This window comes from Mercenaria mercenaria, chromosome 1 (assembly GCF_021730395.1).
Source record: "Mercenaria mercenaria strain notata chromosome 1, MADL_Memer_1, whole genome shotgun sequence".
NCBI lineage: Eukaryota > Metazoa > Mollusca > Bivalvia > Venerida > Veneridae > Mercenaria > Mercenaria mercenaria.
In genome coordinates, this window is record NC_069361.1 from 44,643,044 (window position 1) to 44,663,503 (window position 20,460).

The window sequence follows — 20,460 nt, forward strand, 5'->3', positions numbered from 1 at the left end:
GTGAAAATATTGCATTATAGTATTCACTCAGTGAAATATATTTCGATCTTACACTAAAACAAACAAATATCCTCTATTTATTATACCCCCACAAAACGAAGAATATAGGAGTGAGCTTGGCGGTCGGTCGGTCGGTTGGTCGGTCGGTCAAAGGTTTTGCATGGTTTCCAGATGATAACTCAAGAAAGGATTGACCAATTGAAATAAGTTTTGGTACACAGGTGTAACATCAGAAAATACAGGTCAAGTTCGAATTTGGGGTCAGTAGGTCAAAGGTCAAGGTCACAGTGACCCTGAACAGTTAAACGGTTTCCGGATGATAACTTGAGAACGCTTGGGCCTAGGATCATAAATTTTGGTACACAGGTGTAACATCATGAAATGCAGGTCAAGTTCGACTTTGAGGTCTGTAGGTCAAAGGTCAAGGTCACTGGGACTCGTAACAGTTAAATGGTTTCCGGATGATAACTTGAGAACACTTGGGCCTAGGATCATAAATTTTGGTACACAGGTGTAACATCATGAAATGCAGGTCAAGTTCGACTTTGAGGTCTGTAGGTCAAAGGTCAAGGTCACAGGGACTCAGAACAGTTAAATGGTTTCCGGATGATAACTTGAGAACGCTTGGGCCTAGGATCATAAATTTTGGTACACAGGTGTAACATCATGAAATGCAGGTCATAATTTGACTTTGAGGTCTGTAGGTCAAAGGTCAAGGTCACAGTGACTCGGAACAGTTAAATGGTTTCCGGATGATAACTTGAGAACGCTTGGGCCTAGGATCATAAATTTTGGTACACAGGTGTAACATCATGAAATGCAGGTCAAGTTCGACTTTGAGATCTGTAGATCAAAGGTCAAGGTCAGAGTGACTCAGAACAGTTAAATGGTTTCCGGATGATAACTTGAGAACGCTTGGGCCAAGGATCATAAATTTTAATACACAGGTGTAACATCATGAAATACAGGTCAAATTCTACTTTGAGGTCAGTAGGTCAAAGGTCAAGGTCACAGTGACTTGGAACATTTAAACGGTTTCCGGATGATAACTTAAGAATGCTTGGGCCTAGGATCATGAAAATTGATAGGGAGGTTGGTTATGACTAGCAGATGACCCCTAATGATTTTGAGGTCAGTAGGTCACAGGTCACATTTAAACAGTTTTCGGACAATAACTTGAGAATGCTTGGGACTAGGATCAGAAAACTTAATCTGGAGGTTGGTCATGTCAAGCAGATGACCCATATTGATTTTGAGTTCCAAAGGTCAAAGGTCATTTAAACCTTTTACGGACAATAACTTGAGAACGCTAGGGCGGAGGATCATGAAACTTCATAGGGAGGTTGATCATGACTAGCAGATAACCTCTGTTGATTTTGTGGTCAGTAGGTCAAAGGTCAAGCAAGTTCGGCATTGACATTGGCTTAGTTCTGTGACAAGGCCATATTGTGGGGGTATAATTCGTCACTCTTGTGACAACTATAGTTATGTTTGGTAGCAGACATAAATTGAACAAATGTTTTACAAATTCAATTAACATTGCTGATGATGATGATGTCAAACATGAAAGCACAATTATATATCTTGGTGCATTTCTTGATGAAATCTTGAACTTCAAAGATCATGTAAATTGCAAATGTCATACAGCCATGAAGAATTATCTAAAAATTAAGAACATCCAAAAATATTTAACAAAAGCAGCCACTGAAATTTTAGTTTTGTCTCTAGTTATTCCACATCTCGATTACTGCAATGTCATACTGTATGGTGTAGCTAATGATGAGGTGCGTAGGGTGCAATGTATTCAAAACATGTGTGCAAAACTTGTTCTTAACTGGAGAAAATTTACAGTTCCAAACAAGCATTGTATTACATACATTGGTTGCAGGTGATAGCAAGGATTGAGTTTAAATTGTATAAAAAGCACTGTGCTTAACCTTTAGCCTGCTGGCGGCAAGTGATTTTGCCTTTGTGACCAGTGCAGACCTAGATCAGCCTGCACGCCTGTGCAGGCTGATCATGGTCTGCACTGTTCGCCATTCAGTCTGTAAATTTTCAGTGAACTGCCCTTCGAATAATAAATGGTACTGCCCAAATTGAATGATGAACCAGTCCATTTTAGAAATTTAGCAGGGTGAAGGTTAAAGGGTGGCCCAGATGTTACCTGTGGATTTGCCAAAATTTATGAACCATATGACTATGAAGTAAACGTGTAAATTGTCAGGTATGGTGTTTAGATAGGGCCTAATGTTTCACCCCTTCACCTTGTAGATTGGTAAGGGCAACAGTGTGGTAATACAATGTGATAGCACAGTAAAACAGTGCTCAATATGACACTTACACATTGTGTTTTGTAGCATAATTATCACAATAACACTGTCATAATATCACCTCATGGCCAAAGGGGCGGTGGCATGTTAACATAATGGGAAGGTTCAATGATACAATATTATGATGCAAAAACACAATATGGAGGTGTGATAATAAATTGTATTATAAATATTTTTTAGCTCACCTGTCACAAAGTGACAAGGTGAGCTTTTGTGATCGCGTGGCGTCCGTCGTCCATCCGTCCGTAACTTTTGCTTGTGACCACTCTAGAGGTCACTTTTTTCATGGGATCTTTATGAAAGTTGGTCAGAATGTTTATCTTGTTGATATCTAGGTCAAGTTTGAAACTGGGTCACGTGCGATCGAAAACTAGGTCAGTAGGTCTTAAAATAGAAAAACCTTGTGACCTCTCTAGAGGCCATACTTTTCAATGTATCTTCATGAAAATTGATCAGAATGTTCACCTTGATGATATCTAGGTCAAGTTTGAAACTGGGTCACGTGCCATCAAAAACTAGGTCATAAGGTCAAATAATAGAAAAACCTTGTGACCTCTCTAGAAGCCATATTTTTCATGGGATCTGTATGAAAGTTGGTTTGAATATTCATCTTCATGATATCTAGGTCAAATCCGAAACTGGGTCAGCTGCGGTCAAAAACTAGGTCAGTAGGTCTAAAAATAGAAAAACCTTGTGACCTCTCTAGAGGCTGTACTTTTCAATGGATCTTCATGAAAATTGGTCAGAATGTTCACCTTGATGATATCTAGATCAAGTTCGAAATTGGGTCATGTGCCATCAAAAACTAGGTCAGTAGGTCAAATAATAGAAAAACCTTGTTACCTCACTTGAGGCCATATTTTTCATGGGATCTGTATGAAAGTTGGTCTGAATGTTTATCTTGATGATATCTAGGTCAGGTTCAAAACTGGGTCAACTGTGGTCAAAAACTAGGTCAGTATGTCTAAAAATAGAAAAACCTTGTGACCTCTCTAGAGGCCATACTTTTCAATGGATCTTCATGAAAATTGGTCAGAATGTTCACCTTGATGATATCTAGATCAAGTTTGAAACTGGGTCACGTGCCATCAAAAACTAGGTCAGTAGGTCAAATAATAAAAAGACCTTGTGACCTCTCTAGAGGCCATATTTTTCAATGGATCTTCATGAAAGTTGGTTTGAATATTCACCTTGATGAAACTGGGTCACGTGTGGTCAAAACTAGGTCAGTAGGTCTAAAAATAGAAAAACCTCTTGACCACTCTGGAGGCCATACTCTTCATGAGATCTTCATGAAAATTGGTGAGAATGTTCACCTTGATAATATCTAGGTCATGTGCCTTCAAAAACTAGGTCATTAGGTCAAATAATAGAAAAACCTTGTGACCTCTCTAGAAGCCATATTTTTCAATGGATCTTCATGAAAATTGGGTCATGTGGGGACAGGTGAGCGATTCAGGACCATCATGGTCCTCTTGTTTATTGTGTTATAGTGCCATAGCAACATGTTTTCATGTCCTCCCATCGAAATATCATAATTTTGCCATTAAGTCAAAGGAACAATAGTGCAGTAATACAATTTGAAAACCTGATAATAAGTGTGATAGTAATATCATGTCTGTGCATTATGTCATCATATTTGCTTAATGTATTGTCACACCAACACATTGTGTCTTCATATATTTGCATTGGGTTATTACACTGTCACCCTTACTTATCTAAGGAGCAAAACAATGATAGCCCTAACCGAACAATGGGTCTAGCCATACTTATACTATTCAAGCTTTACGAGTTATGGCACTTTGAGATTTCTAAACATGCTGTAGTATTGTGCTTAATATGTCAGTGACATTCCTAAATACATGATATTTGTTAGTGCAACTGGGATAGCTTTCAAAGCAGCATTTTTATATTGTCACTAAAAGACAACAAGAAATATACAAAACTAAAGAACATCATCGAATATATTATTTATTCAGACCAAACAAAGAACAGAAATCAGACTTATACAAAAGCATATCATGTTGTCTACATACAGTACATTTATCAATCATAATCACAAGATAATCGCATTTACTGGCAAAGTGAAGATATATAAGAAATACTTTGTCAGGGCATTGAATTCTTCATGTGAGGAAGCCATCCAGCTGGCGTACCGAAGGTCGTGGTTCTACCAAGTTGCTTGCTTGTGATGAAATAATACACAAGAGGGCACCTGGCGTCTTCCTTCACCATCAAAGCTGGAAAGTTGCCATATGACCTATACTTGTGTCAGTAAACCCAACGAAAAAAAAAATATAAGAAATAATTGCAAAAACACACACATTATACAGGTACTAGTCTGAATGATTGAATGAAACTACAGGCCAGATTTTAAAATAAATTTGCACAAATGTTCCTTTGATAATAAGATTGTTCAGGTTATTCTGATTTGTCAAAAACATGGCCACCAGGGGATGTGGTCACTTTTCCCATATGTATATGCGTTCAAACTTCATTCACACAAACTTCAAGGGCCCATGAAGATTTGTTTGAGCCATGGGTAGTTTGAGCCAGTCAAGTTCCAGAGTTGTCAAATACAATTATATTTTTCCACCTTCAGTAACATGCATTGTGCATACATGTGATCTCTCGGGCGGGAGGGTCAAAATCCTGCTATTTTCATCTTGCCTCCCATCTCCCAACCAAAACCATAATTCTCCCGCTTTTTAAAAACAGAATTCAGTTTTTCCTCGCACAACTATTATTACTGGATCAATAATTAATGAGGACTGCCAAACATGTTTACATGGTCAAATGTGTATTATACATGTGTGACACACATGAAGCTGGAGGGAAGAGTTGTTTTTCACAGGTGAATTTTGATAACATGATTGTTTGTTTTGATAAGGGATTAGACCAGCCTGTCTCACTTGACCGAATATTGGTTAATTCCTAATGCCAATTAGGCTCCATTTTTAGCTCACCTGAGCACAAAGTGCTTAAGGTGAGCTTTTTTGATCGCCCTGTGTCCGTCTGTCGTCCGTCGTCAACAATTTGACTGTTAACACTCTAGAGGTCACAATTTTGGCCTAATCTTAATGAAACTTGGTCAGAATGTTACCCTCAATAAAGTCTTGGATGAGTTCAATATTGGGTCATCTGGGGACAAAAACTAGGTCACCAGGTCAAATGAAAGAAAAAGCTTGTTAACACTCTAGAGGTCACAATTTTGGCCCAATCTTAAGGAAACTTGATCAGAATGTTACCCTTAATAAAATCTCGGACGAGTTCGATATTGGGTCATCTGGGGTCAAAATCTAGGTCACCAGGTCAGATCAAAGGAAAAATTTGTTAACACTCTAGAGGTCACAATTTTGGCCCAATCGTAATGAAACTTAGTCAGAATGTTACCCTTAATAAAATCTTGGACGAATTCGATATTGGGCCATCTGGGGTCAAAAACTAGGTCACCAGGACAAATCAAAGGAAAAGCTTGTTAACACTCTAGAGGTCACAATTTTGGCCCAATCTGAATGTTTATCATGATGATCTCAAAGTCCAGTTTGAATCTGGGTCATGTAGGGTAAAAACTAGGTCACCAGGTCAAATCATAGGAAAAGCTAGTTAACACTCTAGAGGCCACATTTATGACCATATCTTAATGAGACTTGGTCAGAATGTTAATCTTGATGAACTATAGGTCAGATTCAAATCTGGGTCAGGTGGGGTCAAAAACTAGGTCACCAGGTCAAATCATAGGAAAAGCTTGTTAACACTCTAGAGGCCACATTTATGATTGAATCTACATGAAACTTTAGTCAGAATGTTAATCTTGATAATTTTTAGGTCAAGTTCGAATCTAGGTCATGTGGGGTCAAAAACTAGGTCACCGGATCAAGTCAAAGGAAAAGCTAGTTAACACTTTTATGACCATATCTTAATGAAACTTTCTTGATGATCTTTAGGTCAATAGGTCAGGTGAGCAATACAGGGCCTTCATGGCCCTCTTGTTACCAATTTGAAGCAAAAAAAAACTCTACTCTGACATAAGAAAGAATTCACAACTGAAACAAATTTTTTATTATTCAAATAAAAAAAAAATTCAGTAATGAAATCACGCAAATATTTATTGAAAAACACAACCCGTTACTATTTTTAACCAGGTTTTCAACGAAAACCTGAGTTATTAGATTGGGGTAGATGTCGGTCGGGCGGGCGGGCGGCGGCGGCGGCATCAAACTGGTGTTTCCAGTCAATAACTTTTGTTTCGGTAAAGATATTTGAATAAAACTTGGTATGTATGTAGCTTATATCAAGACAAAGGCTGGGATTGATTTTGGGGTTTCTGGGGTCAAGGTCAAGGTCACTGTTACTTAAAATAGAAAAAAGGTTTCCGGTCAATAACTTAACTTAGGAATGAGCTATCATGATGAAACTTGGTGTATAGAAAACTTATATAAAGTTGTAGCTTGGGATTGATTTTGGGGTTTCTGGGATCAAGGTCAAGGTCATTGTTACTAAAAATAGGGTAAGGGTTAGGTTAGGGTTTAGGTTAGCTTATCTTCTACATGCATGGAGGGATTTTGATGAAAGTTGGCACAATTGTTCACCATCATGAGACGGAGTGTCATGCGCAAGAACCAGGTCCCTAGGTCTAAGGTCAAGGTCACACTTAGAGGTCAAAGGATACAAGAATGAAAACTTTGTCCGGAGCATATCTTCTTCATGCATAGAGGGATTTTGATGTAACTTGGCACAATTATACACCATCATGAGACGAAGTGTCTTGCGCAGTTCCCTTCTTTAGAATTACTTCCCTTTGTTGTTACTATAAATAGCTTATATTGTAACTTTTTCATTACTAGACCACTTTTCTGTAGTACAACATGCATGTTACATCCAATTTTGAGGTGTATTTTGACCAATCTCTACCTGGTAAGGATTTCTGTGTGGACTTACAATTTTTTTTTTATTTTTTTTTTTTTTTTAAGATTAACTTCCCTTAGTTGTTACTATAAATAACTTATATTGTAACTTTTTTATAATTGACCGTAGGGAAAAACCAAGACCACTTTTCTGTGGTACAACATAGTTGTTACTTTCTAATTTTAGGTGTATTTTAAGGTATCTCTACCTGGTAAGGAGTTTTTTTGTGGACTTAGAAAAACAAAAGAATTACAATGATTACTAAACAACCACAAAATTAAAATTACATCTGCAAATACAGGTGCTAGAGTAAAGAAATTTGCTGTGATGGGCGTATATTGTGACATTCTGACACTCTTGTTTATTCTTATGAAAAGTGTTGAAAACCTGGTTTCGTGGCATTGCCGCGTTTCTTGTTGGTACATGTCTGTCGTCTGCACCTCAGTAAAAATTATATGTACTATTCTGCAGTAATATTGCATATTTTGTATGTAAAAACAGCTCAGAACGTATAAATACATCAACATTTATATAAAGTACCAAAACCAATCAAATGTCACATATTTTTGCAACCCGATTTTTCAAACCAAACACACACAATACTTTTTGGACAATAAAGTTGTAATTGTGGTGAAACTGTAAACCGTAAATACGATAAATTAGGAGTTACATGTATTCTATTTTTGCAAGGATTGTCAACAACCAGCAACTTAGAAAAAAAATCCTAAAAATCAAATTCTCTAATTTTCACTAAGGGATACTTTAAATTTGTCATTCATTTCAAGGTCTACCAATGTTAAAAATTTGAAAAGTTAATGTGCTACTTGTTAAAAGTTGTTAAAATACAATATTGTATCACTTTGGATTTTGTCCATAAGTTGTTTGTTCGCACGCTTGATTTATGTCAATAAAAAAACTCCAGTTTTGAGACCTCAGCTCCAGCAACCTCCAGTTTTGGGATTCTGAACTTATCACATGTATGATTGTGTTGGTATGACTTCAGACAAAAGTAAGTAAGTGATCATTCAGTGTTTCTAGTTGTGATATCAGCAGCTGTAAATGTATCTTACTCCAGTTCACAGACTTTTATAGTATTGCTGGATAGATGAGTTACAGCTAGTTTGTTCTGGTGAGGATCAAAGCAGACTGATGATGGCCCTTGTTCTGTTTTGATGATGCCTAACTTTGTTTTTGAATCCTCACTTATCTGGACAATATTTAATGATGCATACCCACAGACCAGTATGTTTCCTCTCTTATCTGTACATACTCCCTGAGGCTTAACTAAATTAGGATCAGTAAATGTTGATAGATAAATTCCCTGTATGTCTAGAGTTATCACACCTTTGTTGAAATCAGTCACATACACACGGTCTCTGTTTGTACTCACACTTATATATTGACTGCAGCTGAAAATTGGATTGCCTGATTTGTCAGTTGTAATTTTATGTAACATGGTGCCACTTATATCATGAATATAAACTGTTTTGTCTACATCAGATATGAACAATTTTCCATCATTGAAGGCCAAACCACGACAGTAATGATCCATGTTCAGCTTCCTTGTTGTTGCCATCTTGTCTGCTAGTGATACAAACTGTATGGTGTTGTGAAGACTTACTGCAGCTTCTTGTTTACTGGTTAGACATACAGCAATAGGTTGTGTCTCCAGGTCTAGATAATCTATGATGGTATCTGTAGAGACATCCAGACGTTTCAACTTACCATTATAGTTATCAGCAAGCAGCAAGGAGCCATCCTCAGTAAAACAGGATCCATATATATAACATGTATATTTGTCTTCTTTAAGCTTAATATCAATCTTTCTCTGCTGTTTCATTTTGTATGATGTTGTTCTTGGCTTGTAAGTTGCTACTGCAGCAGACACCTGTCCTAATGACTTTATTTGTGTAAGGTAGTTTTTGATTTTCATATCAAAAGAAAAATTTACTTTCACTTTCGTTTGTTTTTTAATGGAGCTAGCTGAACTTTTAGCATTAACAATTTTCTTCTGAGCAGATTTGATGCATACAAATTCTTGGGCTTTATTTCCATCAGACTTTTGAAGCTTGGCAGCAGTCTGCTCCAGGTCACCAATATGTTGCTCTGCTTCCTTGATCTCAAACTGCAGATCCCTTACTATACTACTATACTGTGCATCAACTTCTTTGAGTGATTCAGTTTCAAGTCTCTTGAGCTCAGCCTCCAGTTCTTTTCTGTAGTTTGTGATAGAATCAGTTGCTTCCTGCTTTTGTTTCTTTAGGTCACAGAGGAGTTGTTGTTTTTCTTTCTTTATGTCATCTACATCCTTCTTTGCTGCAAGGAGTTGTTTCTTGGTTTGATCAGAAGTTGATTTTCTGTATAGATTGTCAACTTCCTCAGGAATGGAATGTATATCCTGGCATGTTCTGAATAAAAGAGATGAATCACTAATCCTTTGAACTCACATATTCTGGCCATCTACCAATTATATTATTATGTAAATGATTTCCTATATTTTATACATTTTTAAAAAAAAAATTTTCATTTATCTTCGTACATTAAATTATTGGTCAACTAGAAAAGTAACAATAGCCCGCCCGCTTAGCTCAGTAGGTAAGAGCGTTGGTCTACGGATCGCGGGGTCGCGAGTTCGATCCTTGGGCAGGGCTTATGTTCTCCGTGACTATTTGATAAACGACATTGTGTCTGAAATCATTAGTCCTCCACCTCTGATCATTCATGTGGGGAAGTTGGCAGTTACTTGCGGAGAACAGGTTTGTACTGGTACAGAATCCAGGAACACTGGTTAGGTTAACTGCCCGCCGTTACATGACTGAAATACTGTTGAAAAATGGCGTTAAACCCAAAACAAACAAACAAAACAAAAAAGAAAAGTAACAACAGATTTTAATTCAAATATTATGTAGTCCGATATTTTCGCAAAGCTTAAATTTTGCAAGCGTTGATGTAAAATTAGTACAAGATCAGAATTGCATATAAGTTCACTATGATTTGGAAATGTAAAAATATCACAATTTATTACTGATTTATACTATTCCTGCAAAAACACGACTGATCTGTGAACTGTTAATTTGCGTGCCCAGGGATCAGAATGATGTGTTTGGAAGCAAAACAAAACATCAACAGACAGAATATTGTGCAGACACTAGACAGATATGATAAATAACTGACATGACCAAACATAGAAAAAACCACCCACATAGTATTGAAAAGACAATGTAAAGATGTCTAGTCAATAAAAGATTCAAAATGATATAAGGGTCAAAATATCAATTTCATTTTCCATGCTATTTGGTTTTTAGGATTGCTTTAATTATAATCATGTATACTTTTAACAGTGCCATCTTAAAACTCAGTTCCTCAAAGTTTTGAGTAATATCTATGATAACTTTGGTTTCTGGTTGTTCCTTTTTCTTTTTAGCATACCTGTCACAAAGCTTTTGTGATCGCGCAGCGTCCGTCATGCGTCCGTGCATGAGTAAACTTTTGTTTGTGACCACTCTAGAGGTCACATTTTTCATGGGATCTTTATGAAAGTTGGTCAGAATGTTCATCTTGATGATATCTAGGTCAAGTTTGAAACTGGGTCATGTGCTGTCCAAAACCAGGTCAATAGGTCTAAAAACAGAAAATCCTTGTGACCTCCCTAGAGGCCATATTTTTCAATGGATCTTCATGAAAATTGGTCAGAATGTCCACCTTGATGATATCTAGGGCAAGTTCGAAACTGGGTCATCTGCGGTCCAAAACTAGATCAGTAGGTCTAAAAATAGAAAGTCCTTGTGACCTCCCTAGAGGCCATATTTTTTAATGGATCTTCATGAAAATTGGTCAGAATGTTCATCTTGATGATATCTAGGTCAAGTTCGAAACTGGGTCACGTGTGGTCAAAAACTAGGCCAGTAGGTCTAAAAATAGAGAAACTTTGTGACCTCTCTAGGGGCCATACTTTTCAATGAATCTTCATGAAAATATCAAAACTGGGTCACGTGCCATCAAAAACTAGGTCATTATGTCAAATAATAGAAAAACCTTGTGACCTCTCAAGAGGCGATATTTATCATGGGATCTGTATGAAAGTTGGTCTGAATATTTATCTTGATGATATCTAGGTCAAGTTCGAAACTGGGTCAACTGCGGTCAAAAACTAGGTCTGTAGGTCTATGTCGTCCGTGTGTCAGTGCGTAAACATTTGCTTGTGACCACTGTAGTTTAAGATCCAGCCTTGAAATTTGGATGACATGTACAGTTTTGCACACCAATCTTTAAACTGTCTTTCAGTGACCATAAATGTGACCTGCTGATCTACTTTCTAATATTTTAGCATCAGTTTGCCATTTGAAACATGTGGTTCAATATACTCAGGTGAGCGATTCAGGGTCATCATGACCCTCTTGTTAAAATCCTGTGTTGCCACAAAAACATTACCTTGATCTGATATATTAATTAAATGCAGTTAGGTTGTCATTCAACAATATCAATCAGACCTTGATATTTGGTCAACATGAGATTTTGATGCATTATCTTTTGATATTTTGATGAGTCTGTGTCTTGTCGTGTTGATGAAATGCTGTGTTGACATTTTGTCTGTCCATGTTTTTAATACTCCCAGTGGATGCATGATTGTTTTGTTGTTGAATTGTTGTTAAGTTTATCTCATTCATTTATTCTGAATTATAAATTAATCTGTCACAAAAGAATTTTACTTGGCAGTATGCAACTACTAAATCTAAAAGTATTATCTGTGATTTATAGCTAAATCTAAAAGTATTACCTAATACCTTTGATTTATAGCTAAATCTAAAAGTATTACCTGTGATTTATAGTTAAATCTAAAAGTATTACCTAATACCTGTGATTTATAGCTAAGTCAAAAAGTATTACCTGTGATTTATAGCTAAATCTAAGTGTTTACCTATGATTTATAGCTAAATATAAAAGTATTTACCTGTGATTGATAGCTACGGTAAATCTAAAAGTATTTACATGTGATTTATAGCTAAATCTTAAAATAGTTACCTGAGATTTATAGCTAAATCTAGAAGTATTTACCTGTGATTGATAGCTAAATCTAAAAGTATTTACCTGTGATTGATAGCTAAATCTGAAAGTATTTATCTGTGATTTATAGCTAAATCTGAAAGTATTTACCTGTGATTGATAGCTAAATCTGAAAGTATTTATCTGTGATTTATAGCTAAATCTAAAAGTATTTACCTGTGATTTATAGCAACACAAGTGGCACAGACAACCTCATCATGGTTCTTACAGAACATATCCAAAAGTTTCGCTTTATGAATCGAGCATCTCTCTGTTGGGAAACATGGTAATGATGACTGTAAACCATGACTTTGTGTAGTGAAATCAGCTTTATCCAGCAATTTGTGTGCTCTCAATGCCGGAAAAGTTTTGTGCATGTCTGTACATGGTATACAGTAATAGTCCTGACATTCTACACAGTATTTTTCAGCTTGTCGCGTTATATTTTTCCATATACATACACAACATTTGACGTCTATTATTTCATCTGATACAGTGTCACTAACCTTAGCCGCCATTTTATCTACTTAACAGTTATCAATTTAATTTCCTTTTCACTGTAAAAAAAGTTATAGGGAATTGAAATTTGAGGCAATTCAATAAAACCTGAGCGTATTAACCTTTGTTATACATGTACGGGTATATCTTAGCTGATTGAAAACAGACTTTGGTCTATATGACAGACCATATCTTTCACAGATAAAGATTTTAAGGACATGACAATGATTTATAAATGTGTTGGAGATAAATCTAGAGTGATATCAGTGACTGCAGTCTCACATCACAGTGACTGTAGTTGTATTTGTATTTATAATAAAGAAGTAATGTAATAAAAATTAAGTGGATAGAATGGCTATGTGCCACAATACATTAAAAGCTCAATTATCTTCTCTGCATGCCCCCCAATCTTTGCATTTTTACTTCAAATGTATCTGGATATATTATGCACTCCCTGCCCCCGACAACCCCATCCATGTATCACACTTTCTTGTTAACTGAACTTTGCTATAGTTTCCATTCAATTCAAATGAAACTTCGTTGGTATGTGTCATCAATATGAAGTGGACTTGCACAAGTTGTAGGGACTAACATATCAGAATATTTAAGAAATAATAGTTCCCAAGTGTGGTTTTTGAGTTCTTATTATAACGTAAGAATATATCACGAAGGCCGTAGGCCTGAGTGATATATTATTTCGCATAAGAACGAAAAACTAGGGTTATTCTATGATAAATCACACTTAGGAACTTGTTATTTCGATTCTAACACGGCATACTAGTATCAACAGTGTTAGAAAAAATGGTAACTACTTTTTACGACCGTGCTACGCACCTGGATCAGATGACGTCATTGCACGCAAGTGGTTTATTGCAGAATAACCCGAGATAGATTTTGCTCTACATGTATGTAGGTTATTCGCTGGTTGTGTTAGAATACTCTTTAAATTATGCCCCCTTTTGGCTCACCAGAACCAGTTCAGGGTGAACTAGTAGTATAGGTGGATAATTGTTAAGCATCCATCGTCCGTTGTCCATAATTTATATACTGTAAACATCTACTCTGAAACTGCTGGCCAGAATGACTCCAAACTTAATATATAGCTTCCTGGTAAGGTCAAATGGTTAACTTGACCCATTTTAGGGGCCACTAAGGCTGAAAATAGTAAAGCATTTAAATGACTTCTATGATATTCTTGATGGATTTTCGTCAAACTTGGTCAATAGAATCATGGTAAGGTCCTGGCCCAATTTTTTTCAAACCGATGCACTTGACTGTCTTAAGGGTCTTCTAGAGCTAAAACTAGAAATACCTTGAAACAACTTATTCTCATGAACCACTTTATACATATTCATCGAACTTGGTATGCGGCATCATTATTAAGTAGACATGTATTATCATGACTTTCATGTCATGTTTTTTGTGGATTTTATGATTTTATTCAATCCAGCAATTTCTGGGGGCATGTTTTATACAATTTTCACATCGCTCTTGTTACTTTTTTTAAGCACATTCAAGTGGCATGAGAACTGTCAGATGTCATTATATAAATGATATGTGTGTTTGTTTTGGGTTTAGTACCATTAATAGGTTACATGTGCGACCATGATCAGTTTTAGCAAAAAAATTTAGCCATTTAGCTGTTTTGTATTCCGTAGTATGTTTAGTCAATTTATGATATATATTTTAAATGCATGCTTATTAGCTAGATGTTAAAGTATTCACTTATTTCATATTTACAGCCAGGATAATACCGTTGGGATTATATTTAGTTGTTTGAATATTATAGTTGAATAGAAAAACAGTAATGAAACACTGTAGAATGTCAAAAAACTGATAAAATTTTAGTTTTATTTCATTATAAGATAAAGAAGTTTGTTGGGATTTTTGGCTCATTCGAGTCCTGCACTTCCAGCTTTGCAAACAGTATGTGACTGATATTTGTTTTATTCTATTTTTTCAACAGGAAGTCAATCATTCTATTTGAAACATACTGATGACATCATTTGTCTTGCCATCAACCAACATCCAAAGTTTAAAAGTATCGTAGCGACTGGACAAATTGGCAATCCGCCAAGTGTACATATCTGGAATACTCTCACCAAAGAAACGTTATCCATTCTAAGGGGAGAGCACACTAAGGGTGTGTGTGCAGTGGATTTCTCATGCACAGGAAAATACGTGGTCACAGTGGGTCTGGAAAATAATGTGACAGTTTGGAGATGGCAGGAAGGTAAGTACCAAGTAGTTTAGAAAACCCCAAAGCTGTTGGCTCATGCTCCAGTGGCATCACAGCTGCCTTCAGTACACAAACTAGATTATTTACTTTTGTTAATCTGTGCTTATGACACTCATATAATTTGGAAAGATAAATATGGGCATGGTCTGTAAAACTTTTGAATGAGAGCTCAGAATGATTTTGTCACCAAAATTTACCCCAGGATTAAAAAAAAATCTAAAATGGGCTTTATTTCCTTTGTTCTAAGATATGACTTTAGACTCAGTCCTTTTCAGTAGTCGCCTGTTTTAATATTAGGCAGAAAAGATTTTCAGTCTCAAGTTTGAAATGTTGTTATCATAGTATACACTTGCTAGAATATGATATTTGGAGTGTTCTTATGTTCGCAGGTGCTTGCCTAGCTACTGTTGCAGCTCACAGCCAAAGAATATTCCGTGCAGAGTTCCGTCCAGACTCGGATAGCCAGTTTGTTACTGTTGGTGTGAAACATGTCAAGTTTTGGACAGTGGCTGGCAACCAGCTTGTTGGCAAACGTGCTATACTCACTGATGCTGGAACGGGAACTGAGATAAAGAAATTACAAACAATGCTGTCGGTCGGATTTGGTGCAGTAAGTATCTTGTGATTTAATCTTCAGAGAATTCATTGAATAGGTATTTACCGTAACAATTTACATTTTGATTCCTGTTTTCTTTGAAATCAATGTAGACTGAAAATTTTAAAAGGATAGTACTGTGCTACCTCTGTACAACAACAAACAAAAACGTGTTGGTTTAATAGATGTTTGGACTCTGGAAACAATGACTTATTTAACCTTTACCTTTCTAAAATTCTAAAATGGACTGGTCCATCATTCACTTTGGGATGTACCACTTATTATTCAAGAGGGTGTTATTGAAATTTTACTGACTGAACAGTAAACAGTGAAGGCAAAAATCACTTGCCACCAGCAGGCTAAAGGTTAAGAAATGAATAAAAAGTTTAGTAGTTTTCTACTGAATATGAAACACATGCAAAATTAAGTGTGTACTGTAAAATCATTTAATTTCGTGGGCATGAAATTTCGTGGTTTTTGGTCAAAACGGCAATTTCGTGTGGATATGAATTTGTGGATTTCAACTTTTGAACATAAAATGAATGGGAATTTTACTTGTTCATTGGGATAAAATTTCATGGATTGACTCAACCACGAAATACACGAAAATTAGTCCCCCACGAATATTAATGATTTCACAGTATGTAAAACCCAATAAGAAATTACTCACATGATGGTTCATATCTTGTGTTAACAGTTTTGTTTTCTATTCATACTTTTGAAACTGTAAATCTCTGAAAGGACAAAATGATCAACTAATGTCAGTTTATTGTTCATATAAAAAAGTTTTAAGGTTGTGTCACAATGCATGTACCTACATGACAGTGGGACTTAAGTAACCGAATTTTGTAAACCAGAGTGTAATGACCTCTTGAATGTCTTGCCTTGGGAACAAAACATTTTATTGAATTTGACAGCAAGAGCTGTATGAAGTTCCATCAAAGGAAACACATTTAAACTTTAAACAGAAATTGATCTTGCTGGAATAAAATATACCTTATTTGGAGGATTTTAGTCTTCACGGGTACTTTTATCCAAGGTCTTACTGTAATGTTGTTATTTCAGAACAATGTTACATATACTGGTGCAATGAGTGGAGATGTATATGTGTGGAAAGATAACACACTTCTTAGACTGGTACAGAAGGCTCACAATGGTCCCGTGTTCACAATGTTCACTACGCTCAGAGACGGTCTTATTGTGACAGGAGGAAAAGAAATGCCGTAAGTAAAATAAATATTCATTCCTGACTTCATAAAGGTCCGTAGTTGTTTTCTTCAGTGTTACCTTTTTTGTATCACATCATAGTTTTACAAGTATTGCTTACCCCCATCCCCGCAGTGGTTCCTGTTTATCTTCAAAATTATTTTTTTTGATTACCGGTATAGTCTTTTTAGCTCATCTGATTTTTTGAAAAAAAATGATGAGTTATTGTCATCACTTGAGCGGTTGTCGGCGTCGGCGTCTGCGTCGGCGTTGCCTGGTTAAGTTTTATGTTTAGGTCACCTTTTCTCCTAAACTATCAAAGCTATTGCTTTGAAACTTGGAATACTTGTTCACCATCATAAGCTGACCCTGTATAGCAAGAAACATAACTCCATCTTGCTTTTTGCAAGACTTATGGCCCCTTTTGTACTTAGAAAATATCAGATTTCTTGGTTAAGTTTTATGTTTAGGTCAACTTTTCTCCTAAACTATCAAAGCTATTGCTTTGAAACTTGGAATACTTGTTCACCATCATAAGCAGACCCTGTACATCAAGAAACATAACTCCATCTTTTTTTTGCAAGATTTATGGCCCCTTTTGGACTTAGAAAATCAGTTTTCTTGGTTAAGTTTTATGTTTAGGTCAGCTTTTATCCTAAACTATCAAAGCTATTGCTTTAAAACTTGCAACACTTGTTCACCATCATAAGTTGACCCTGTACAGCAAGAAACATAACTCCATCCTGCTTTTTGCAAGATTTATGGCCCCTTTTGGACTTAGAAAATATCAGATTTCTTGGTTAAGTTTTATGTTTAGGTCAACTTTTTCTCTTAAACTATCAAAGCTATTGCTTTGAAACTTGCAACACTTGTTGACCATCATAAGCTGACCCTGTACAGCAAGCAACATAACTCCATCCTGCTTTTTGCAATAATTATTGCCCTTTTTGGACTTAGAAAATAATTTTCTTGGTTGAGTATTATGTTTAAGTCAACTTTTCTCATAAACTATCAAAGCTATTGCTTTAAAACTTGCAACAGTTTTTCACCATCATAAGTGGACATTGAACATCAAGAAACATAACTCTAACCTGCTTTTTGCAAGAATGATGGCCCTTTTTAGACTTAGAAAATCATGGGTAGGACAATATTTCTATTACACAAAAAAAATCAGATGAGCGTCAGCACCCGCAAGGCGGTGCTCTTGTTGAACTTATGTAAATTTTCATAAGATTGCTTTCATTCTTTTCCTTTCCTTTTTTTTTTGCATTTCTATTTTAAAAAATCAGCAACATCAGTTTTAGTAATATGTATTTAGATGATTATCATCATCGTCATCATCATCATGTAGTGATGACTATATTATTTATTCTACCACCTCTGCAGCTATGTTCATTTTTGCTATCATCATAAATTATAATGTGATTTGATCTATATTGATCGTTTGTACATTTTTGTACACAAACAGATCAAAGGAGAATGGTCCAGTTAAACTGTGGGATCAGGAGATGAAGAGATGTAGAGCATTCCCATTACATGATCATGGCTCTAAAGCTGATGTTGTCAAGTCTGTCTGTAGAATTAAGGTAAGTGTTTCCTTTCTATTTTTAGTTTGACTTTTTGAAAAAAATGTAGAGCTATTGCATTTGCCCCGGCGTCGGCATCAGCATCGCCGTTGGTTAAAGTTTTTGATAAAGTCAAATATCTCTGTTACTATCAAAGCTATTGACTTGAAACTTAAAATAGTTATTTACTATCAAAGTCTACACCATTAGAAACAATCCCCATAACTCTGTTTAGAATTTTGACAGAATTATGCCCCTTTTTAGCTTAGATTTTTTTTTTTTAAATTTTGATAAAGTCAAATATCTCGGTTACAATCAAAGTCTGCACCAAGAGACACAATTCCCATAACTCTGGTTTGAATTTTGACAGAATTATGCCCCTTTTTAACTTAGAATGTTTGGTTAAAGTTTTTGATAAAGTCAAATATCTCTGTTACTATTAAAGCCTTTGATTTGAAACTCAAAATAGTTATATACAATCAAAGTCTGCACCAAGAGACACAAATCCCATAACTCTGGTTTGAATTTTGACAGGATTATGCCCCTTTTTAACTTAGAATTTTTGGTTAAAGTTTTTGATAAAGTCAAATATCTCTGTTACTATCGAAGCTTTTGACTTGAAACTTAAAATACTTATTTACCATCAAAGTCTACACCAGGAGAAACAATATCCATAACTCTGGTTTGAATTTTGACAGAATTATGCCCCTTTTTAACTTAGAATTTTTTGTTAAAAGTCAAATATCTCTGTTACTGTTAAAGCTTTTTACTTGAAACTCAAAACATTTATTAACTATCAAAGTCTACACCAGGAGACACAATTCCTATAACTCTGATCTGAATTTTGCAAGAGTTATGTCCCTTTTTAACTTAGAAATTTTTTTACTGGCAAAGCTCTAATTCAGAGTCAAGCACTGAGAAAAGTCGAGTGCGCTGTCTTACGGACAACTCTTGTTCAGAAAACTGATGAAAAATTAGTATTTAAAAATGTGAAATGCAAGAGTTTGAGTTCTGATGAAATAGCTGTTTTTGACAATAAAAAAAATATGTGAATAGAACATTAACTTATTAGAGAGTATTCTAGACCTTTCTGAAATATTTCATAAGCATTTCTTGATTGAATATGTGCATTGTATGATAATATTAGCTACTTTTTGCAAGAAATTGATTTTTGCTAAGTTTCACTGTCAGTAGTTGTGCAAATGAATATAATAAAAAAGGGCATCTATGTTTAAGGTCAGTTGCTCCAAGCAGCTGTTGGTTTGCAACCTGGCTTCGTGTGTAGAATTCTTTCATGTGAGGAAGCCATCCAGCTGACTTGCTTATGTCTTCCTTCCACCATGAAAAGCTGGAAAGTCGCAGTTTGACCTATAATTGTGTCAATGTGATTTTAAACCAAAATGAAAAATGGAAGTCTTATTATTGTTGTTAGTAGACCTCAATTTTTCACTAGTTGGTCATATACTGTGACCCAAATACAGTTTTAGAAATAGTGAGTTTCTGGTCTTGCCAGTTTTTCACTGCATTTCCACCACATTCAACCCTGAAATATGGATAGCATAAAACACACTCAAAAGATATTATTGATGTTCATGACTTACCAAGTGAATTTAATTTAGGGTAAAATTTTGGTGGGGACCAAAGACAATGATGTTATTGAGATTGGAGAGAAGAATGGAGTTCTACAGGTTCTGGTTGGTGGCCATGCTGAGGGTGAAGTCTGGGGTTTGGACCGACACCCAACTCTGCCTCAGTTTATCACTGCAAGCTATGATGGTACTGTAAGAATATGGGATATTCCAAGTAAGGTAAGTTTTACTTCAGTTTTCTGTATACAAGTATAAGTGGAAAACAAAAATTCCCAAAAAGTAGGAGATATTTTGAAATTGCTTTGGAGTAAATGTATGTAAAAATCTCATTTTCTTTCAAAAGTTATTGAACTGCTTAAAAAATATTTCTTCAGACTTTTTGTAAGATTAGCACAGCTCTTCTTGCTAAGTTAGTTTCTCCAAATGCTGATAATGAAGAAAATTATATTTTTTTTATTACACATTTTAAAAAGGAATTATATATAGC

At 35.6% G+C, this 20,460-nt stretch overlaps 2 protein-coding genes across 2 annotated transcripts in view; one reads left to right on the forward strand and one right to left on the reverse strand.

Annotated features, from left to right (window-relative positions):
* LOC123540358 (uncharacterized) overlaps positions 1-13,606 on the reverse strand; it is a 40,607-nt gene extending 27,001 nt beyond the window's left edge. The window contains exon 1 of the mRNA XM_053546052.1: positions 12,459-13,606. Within this exon, the coding sequence (XP_053402027.1) occupies positions 12,459-12,799 (341 nt within the window). The 5' untranslated portion in view covers positions 12,800-13,606. The remainder of the gene's footprint in view (positions 1-12,458) is intronic.
* Positions 1-20,460, forward strand: part of LOC123540353 (echinoderm microtubule-associated protein-like 6) — an 84,049-nt gene that overhangs the window by 48,216 nt on the left and 15,373 nt on the right. Inside the window, exons 27-31 of the mRNA XM_053546048.1 lie at positions 14,746-15,012; positions 15,408-15,628; positions 16,679-16,836; positions 18,288-18,405; positions 20,004-20,192. Coding sequence (XP_053402023.1) covers positions 14,746-15,012; positions 15,408-15,628; positions 16,679-16,836; positions 18,288-18,405; positions 20,004-20,192 — 953 coding nt within the window. The remainder of the gene's footprint in view (positions 1-14,745; positions 15,013-15,407; positions 15,629-16,678; positions 16,837-18,287; positions 18,406-20,003; positions 20,193-20,460) is intronic.